General features: G+C 34.7%; 1 protein-coding gene across 1 annotated transcript; it reads left to right on the top strand.

The window, feature by feature from the left end:
- The first annotated feature begins 5,239 nt into the window (after positions 1 to 5,239).
- LOC107025726 (kirola-like) lies at positions 5,240 to 6,947 on the top strand. The gene is made up of 2 exons (XM_015226476.2): positions 5,240 to 5,451; positions 6,632 to 6,947. The coding sequence occupies exons 1-2, from the start codon at positions 5,265 to 5,267 to the stop codon at positions 6,901 to 6,903; spliced, it is 459 nt and encodes a 152-aa protein (XP_015081962.1). The 5' UTR covers positions 5,240 to 5,264; the 3' UTR covers positions 6,904 to 6,947.
- Positions 6,948 to 8,267: the final 1,320 nt, after the last annotated feature.

The raw sequence follows: 8,267 nt of genomic DNA on the forward strand, positions 1-8,267 counted from the left end.
TGCTCCTACATTCTTCAAACCAAAAGCCATTACTTTGTAGCAATAAATGCCTTTAGGAGTGCGGAATGCGGTCAACTCTTCATCCTTTGGTGACATGTGAATCTGGTTGTAGCCGGATGAACCATCCATAAAAGACATTGCCTCATACCCAGTAGTGGGATCAATCATAAGCTCAGGGATAGGAAGTGGAAATACATCTTTTGGACATGTATTATTGAGATCCCTAAAGTCCACGCGAACTCGAGTTTGCCCATTCTTCTTCCTCACGGGAACAATACTTGAAACCCATGTGGGGTACTTAACTTCACGGATAAATTAAGCCTCAACAAGCTTGTTAACCTCAGTTTTGATCACGGGAACCAATTTAGGTCTAAAATGACATTGAGTCTGCTTGATGAGACGTACACCACTTTTCACAGCAAGATGATGGACTGCTACCTTCGGGTCTAATCCAAGCATTTCTTTGTAACTCCAAGCAAATACATCTTTATACTCTTTGAGTAAGTCGATGTAGGCCCTTTCCTCATCACTTGCTAGTGAAGCATTCACATAAGTGGGTCTTGGATCTTCATCAGTGTCAAGGTTGATTTCCTTCAATGCATCAACGGTCACCTTTACTCCTTATTCAAGTTTGGCTGGCGCATCTTTAGCATCTTCATCTTCTTGAGTTTCTCCATCATTGAAAGATATGTGGTAACACCATGAAACATTCTCCAACTCTCCAGCAATTTTAATTGGAGAAAAAGTATGCATTTCATCTTGTGTAGTGACATGATATGAAGAGCCAACACTTTCTTCATCTTCCTCACGTTGCTTAGTGTAGACCAGAACATGCAACTTTGCCTTTAGTACTTCTCCACAAGTGACCACAATGTTTGCGTGTCACCTCATTCTAGAAAGGATTAGAATTTGAAAGTCTTGATTTGGGTAAAAAGATGCTTGTATACCCTTGCTATTTCTCCTAACCTTATTTTTCTTCCTCAATGGACCTAACCTCTCAAATACAGAAATCCTATGTGTTGAGCTTCTAAGTCGATCAAAGACAGAAGGCCTCTTGTTAGAAATAGCAGACTCATCTTCCTCAGTTATGTAGTTGTTGCTCACCCTTTTTATGGAGATGCGGATAGGTGGAGGCTTTTTGTAGACCACACTTTCACGTTGTTGACTCATAACGGGTTCTGACGTAAGCTTGCCCAATTTCGATGTTTCATTTGGATCGAATCCAGCTTTTGCTAGCATCTTGTAAGCATTCCCATGTAATTTTGTGAATGGCTTTATCATATCATTTCTCCTTACAGGAAGGGTCAAACCTTCCAGCGCATTTTCTCGCAACTCGAAAAAGTGTCCCTTGTCATCCTTTTCCTATGGGACATAGTGAAGAATGGATGTGACCTTTTTACTTGAAAAAGCACCGATCATATTAGACATCTTGTTTGGATTGCCAAGTTTTGGATCTTCCTTGTTTGCGACATTTGCCTTGACGACCGCTACCTTAGCCATTTTTTTAAGGAGTCCGACATCTCCGGATGCAATGTCATCAACTTTTATGGAATATTTCTTCAAGTAAAACTTTGCATCAGCAAAGTGAGCTTCAGCTTCAGTGAATGGATTATCATCTACAATAATCCTTTTTGCAACTCCATTCTCATAATACTTCAAACATTGGTGGTAGGTAGATTGGATTACTTTGTTCTCATGTACCCACGGCCTACCAAACAAAATTTTATATGAAGTCTTTGCATCAATTACATGTAACCACACGCTTGATTGTAACTCTCCGATGGTGAGGTCTATTTTGACGGTCCTTATGGACATTTGTCCTCCTTGATTGAATCCTTGGATCATCAAGCGACTATCAGTAAGATCTGCCGTTGACATCCCAATTTATTTTATTGTGCAAATCGGAAGGATGTTAATTCCAGATCCTCCATCGACTAGGATTCTATTTATCATTTTCTCACGCGAAAAACCGACCATGAATAAAGGGAGATTATGAAATGTGTCACCAAATAGAAGATCATCATCAGAGAATGTGATTTTTGCCAAACATGCATTTTCAACTTTAGGAGATAGATGTGGAGCATCTTTTGGTGATTGGCGTGATGGATTTTCAACATTAGGAGACGATTTTGGAGCATCTTTTGATGATTGATATAATGGAGTTGCATCTTTTGCTTCCTTTTCATCGACATTACAACATGGAGCTTTTGTGTCATCGCATGTGAACTTGGTGTAGAACCAATTTGGCAAATATTCTCCAAATGTAATTGGACGAGGAGGCTCTTGGTAATGGTGCGCTTTATTTCCTTTTTCTTTGAATGCAGACTCAAAGTTTTGGTTTTGGGTCTCCTTACCATCTTTTCCCTGACGTGTCGCGTTGTTGACTCTTTGTGCGAACTCATTTTTTGGTGACTACAGCGAGCACAAGATTCCAGCCCCACTCATCAAGATCATCGACTGGGACTTCATCTTCTCTTGTCGATCCCTCTCCTATAGAAGCCACATCACTTAGTATAGGAAGAGATAACAAATTATTTACATCAATGGGATCAAAGTCTCCAAACTTAATCATTGTTGTCTTAATGACGTTTGGGCTGTCTTGCTCATTATTTCCTTCGACAAAATTGCTACGCATGACCAGATTGGGTAAGTCAGAAGCTGTACTGACTTGGTTTGAACTCAATTTCTCATATTCAAGTTCAATATTCCCTTCGTGAGCTAAGTCCACGATTTTTTCCTTGAAGACGAAGCATTTCTCGATAGGGTGGCCAACCAACCGGTGATATTTGCAGTATTTTGGATCATCACTCATCCCTGCTTCATATGGTCATTTCATCTCTGGTAACTCAATTGTTACCAACTATCAATGGAACCAGCATTGTTGCACGTTTCAATGAAGTATGCCACATGTTGCTTTGTACTTCCCTTACCATCGAACTGCTGAAATTTTGGAGGTTGATAACCAGCAGGAATTTTCAAGCTATCAATTCTTGCAGTGTATGGCCTTGCAGATGTCAAGGAGGATTTCGTAGCAACCTCGTACTTGTATTTAATTGTTCCCATGATGAACTCCTTGATTTGGTTGATCGGGATCGTATCGTTAGAGGAAACTTGGATCTCTTTAGCATGTTCCATTTGCTTTAAAGGGCGATCGACAGTCTCTTGTAGTTGTGGACGTTTTCCAGGCGCATGACTTGATTCTTCATCCATCATGACTTCCACCCTATCAGTTAGCTTAACAATTCGAGCATCTTGATCTTGAATGTAGTTGGTCAAGCCTTCAATAGCTCTTGTCAAGCTCGCAAGTTGTTCTTCTATGGATGAAGTTCTGGTCACCATCGCGTGCATTACCATAGTAGGTGATGGAGAATGGTGTTGATTTTACCAAACATGTGATGCAAACATGTTATGTGGGGTAGATCCAGTGCTCAAGACATCATCATCGACTAAAGCAGAGGGCTTTTCGTATATAGATAGGATCAATTGGGCAAGAACCCTCTCGACCATTTCGGTGATGTCTTCTTTTGCAGCTTTCACAAGAGACTTCACACATTTTGAGGACAAACCAAAAGCAGCAGCAGATTCGGACGGCACTCGTGAGGCTTGTTGTCCCAAAATCTTGGCTTGGTTTCTTGTAGTATGTCCCATGTTTCCCGTAGTAACATCAAGGATCTTTTCCACATCGATGTAGAATTTGAATCCATCAGTTTTTGTGAAAGCAAATGTGAATCCAGACACAGATGCAGATGCAGATCTAGATTTTTATGTAGACGCAGATTTGGATGCAAATGCAGATACGAATGTAGATCCAGATTTGGATGCAGATGCAGATTTCGAGTTGATCTTCTCAGAAGCCATCTCAATGTTCTTGAACTTGTATTTTGGAAGAGAAAATATGAGAGGTAAAGATTGTCCCACTGGGCATGCCAATTTGTAAGCGTCTAAAGTTTTATCCCTGAAAAACAGCAAACAGAAAAGGAAAAATAGCAAGCAAGCAATGATATTTTTATTAGAATCAATGCGAAGGTTAAAATCTTTATGAAAACTTTAATAAAAGATGTAATCCTCTTATTTTTCTCTTCACGTGTGTTCTTGGTTTTGACAGAATACTTGCGGTTCAACACTTGGAGCGAAGACTTCTTTGTATGCGAAAGACTTGCAGATTACCACTGAAGAGAAACTATGTATTTCTGTATGTATGTATTTTGTGTGTCGTTTTGGTCAGAAGAAAACCTCTTTATATAGACTTGAGTCAGGGCTTCAGGGGTCTTTTGGTCTGAGCAATTTTGACCCCTGGACCTGAAGAACATGAGTTAGCTCATCTTGTCAACTTAATGGACTGGCCTAAGTGATTTGGACTTGATTTAAGTCATATAATTATGACTTAAACATTAATCTGACTTTATCAACCAGTAATTTGACTTTGTCGACATATGGTGATTTAAGATTTAATCCAAGTTTAATATGGATTTATCAATAAAATTTCACTGTCTACAGTCTTAAAAGATAATTTAGAGAATATGTAATTAATGCTAAGGATAAAATATACAAAAATAATTATTTTTCTAGATATACTAAAAGTGAGATATACATTCTCCGTTCACTTTTACATATTAAATTTTAACTTGGTAATCCATATAAAAGAACAACGGACTATTTTACCACACAACTCAAAAAGTCTCAAACTCTTCTGATAGATAAGAAATAACCTTTTAAGACAAGAAATGACCCAAAAGTTTTGATGTTATTCATTATTTAGCAAAATACTATACAGACAGAATAAGGTAGAAAGTAGAGGTTCGAGGATGGTGGGGAATGGGATAATCAAGGGGTACTAGATAATAAACTTGGAATGCCATTTAAGAACTTGTTTTCTTTATTTTCACTAAAGAAGTCATTTTTTTCATTTTTAAGGACCTTGTTTTTCAAGAGAAAATGATATCCAAGAAAGAAAAAATTGGACCAACACAATTATTTTGCTAGATAACATAAGAATGTTCTTGAGATGATAAATATTTTCTTACTTACTTACCAAACACTAGAAAATAAGTAAGAAAATCACATGTTTTCACTAAAAATATTTTTCTTTATACCAACCACACCCTAAGCTTAGATTTCTATAATTGACAAAATTGTCCNATATATATATATATATATATATTGTGTTGAATTTTTATTATAAAGGATCAACATTTCTTCTCTAGAATATAATTTTTCCTTTTGCTTTGTAAACCTTTAGTCAGTAGTATTTTGGTTATATAGATATGGGTCTAAAGTCTCTAGTGAGTGCCAAAATAGAAGTGAAATCTAATAAAGATGTGCTTCATCATGTCTTTACACATAAATCACACCATGTCTCTACTATGTGCCCTATGCATATTCAAGGTTGTGAACTTCTTGAAGGTGTCTTTGGAACTGCTGGCTCCAAAATATCATGGACATACAAATATGGTAAGTCAAAAAATATTTATGATCATGATAAAGTCATTTTAGTACTCCATTTAATTATTATTAATTTTTAAAAATATTTCCATGTTCAGAAGGGGAAAATAACTTTCCGTTGATGAAATTAGTTTTCTTAAACTATCTTGGTGTTTAAGTCTCCGAGTTGCTAATATTATTACCAGTGGCGGATCTAGGAATTTAAGGTTATGGGTGCTCTAAAGTGAAAATATAAAAAATGTGTTAACAGTGAGATTCGAACCTTGGTACAACATTACTAAAAAAGTCTTAAGTACCCATCCAGGAGCCATTGGGCCAACTAAATCATTTTTTCATTGGGTGCTCTATGTTAATTTTATACAGATACCTATCAATTTCTACATAAATATATATATTCCGTAACGAAGTTAATGGGTGCTCGAGCACCCGACAGACACCATGTGGGTCCGTCTCTGATTATTACTAACCTTCATATACCATAGCTATATCCAGTGTAGTATTATAAAATGGCGTTTGAAGAGATTAGAGTGTATGCAGACCTTACATCTACCTAAGAAGTAGAAAGACTATTTCTGATAAATCCTCGACTTAAAAAGAATAAGTCCAAAGCAGTCTAGAAAAATAAATAAATAAATGAATAATAAAAGTGAAAACACAACAAAGCAAAGACTACACTAATCAAAGTATAAGAAACATCAAATAATAACATAAATCGAAGTACAAGAAGTAATTGATGATATTAAATGTTTCTAATGTTGAAATACACTATTTAATACACCCTTCGTCCCTAGCTATTTACTTGTCAGATTTTGATTCACACTCTTATTAAGAAAATAATGATTGATATAGTGAATTTACCATTTTATTTCTGTTAATTGATAGGGTCCTAAATATATTTACCCACCACATTTTCTAAAGACATTAACTCAATCTTAATAAATTGAGGGAATGATAAGAAAAATGGCATTTCCCTTTCTTGAATTATCAAATTAAATAAAAAGTAAAAAGAAAAATTAAATTAGAAAATATTTGATAAGTAAATAGAAACGGAGGAAGTATTGATTATTTAGTATGTTCAAAGTGGATTGCATTGGAACGATTTGATTTCTGCGGATATCATTATTTTTGCATATTAAATGACAACTCTGTTATTATGTTTTCTCATTTAACTCAATTATTTGCAAGACAGAAGGGAAAGAGATGATTTCGAAGCAGATAACTGAAGCTATTGATGATGAAAAACAGATGATCATATTTAAAGAATTTGAAGGAGATATAGTGAATAAATATGAAAATTTCAAGGCAACATTTCATATCGATGCGAAAGCCGATGCGGATATGGTGTGTTGGACAATAGAATATGAAAGGCCAAATGAAGATCTGCCTGAACTAATAAGTTTGATGGAGTATATTGTTAGTGTCACCAAAGTTGTTGATGATCACCATGTCAACATGAAGTGAATGTGTATGCTTCAAATACCTCATGTTTTGTTTGTTGTTTGAACACTACATAGTCTATCTTCTGTATTTGGTCATTATATTGATGTCTCTTGTGTCTATTCATATAATTGAAAAGGGCCTAAAATACCCTTAAAGTATTAGGAATGGTACAAAATTACCCTTCATTCACCTATTGACTTCAAAATACCCTTTCCACCCACCTATTGGGTCCAAAATACCCTTGTCATCCACCTTTTGATTCAAAATTGACCACTTATTTAACGGTTTTATATTTAAACTATTTAAATATTTTCCTAAATACATGGCGTTCAACTATTTGTTATAATTTAACTTATTTGTATAAGTTATAAGTCATTCCACTACCCACCCATTACTAATTAAACCCCTCCAAATTAATAAATCATCACATTATTAATGCAACAACAGAAAAACTACTGATAATTGAGTAATTTTAAAAATTTGAGGCAAAAATATCTATAGAAGTAAATTATCATACATTCAAGTAACTAAATAAAAATTACCGATAAACTTAAAAGTCTGACTATGTTCATCTTAATTATTCTTCCGTCTCAATTATGTGATGTTACTTCATAAGGAACTTCTTTTTCAAAATAATGTATTAAAGGTTTTAAAACAACTCATAAATATTTATAATATTATATTTAAAAAAAAAGTGCATGAATTAATTCGGGATGTATTACATTTTTACCCTTAATCATAAATTTCTAATCATTAATCTTGAAAGAGAATCCTGTTGAAAGTGTCCTCCTACATAAGCGGTTCAACCTAAATTTAATTGGGGCTTCGATTCGAACTCGAATAATTTTGGATGTCATTTTAAGGAATCTATAATTTCATCGTGTTTTAGTAGTGTTTATGACGATTTTGATATTATAATTGGATTATCAATTGGGAGGGGTTTAGTTAGTAATGAGTGGATAGTGGGTTAATTTATAAATTATATTAATAAATTAAATTATAACCAATAGTTGAACGCCAAGTATTTCAAAAAATATTTAAAGAGTTTAATTTTAAAACAGTTAAAAAAGTGGTCAATTTTGAACCCAAAGGTGGATGACAAGGGTATTTTGGAGACAATAGGTGGATGAAAGGGCATTTTGGAGCCAATAGGTGAATGAAGGATAATTTTATACCATTTTCAATACTCCATGAATATTTTAGGCACTTTTCCGTTCATATAAGGGATACTCTCTACGTTCACTTTCATATAATAAAATGCCACTATGTTTGATATCTCTTATATCTTACTCATATAAGAAATAAAACACATTCTGCGTGTAATAAAACATTGATATGAAATTTGTATACGGATCCTCCTAATTTTATATATATATATATATATA

Source organism: Solanum pennellii, chromosome 7 (assembly GCF_001406875.1).
Source record: "Solanum pennellii chromosome 7, SPENNV200".
In the NCBI taxonomy this organism is placed as follows: Eukaryota; Viridiplantae; Streptophyta; class Magnoliopsida; order Solanales; family Solanaceae; genus Solanum; species Solanum pennellii.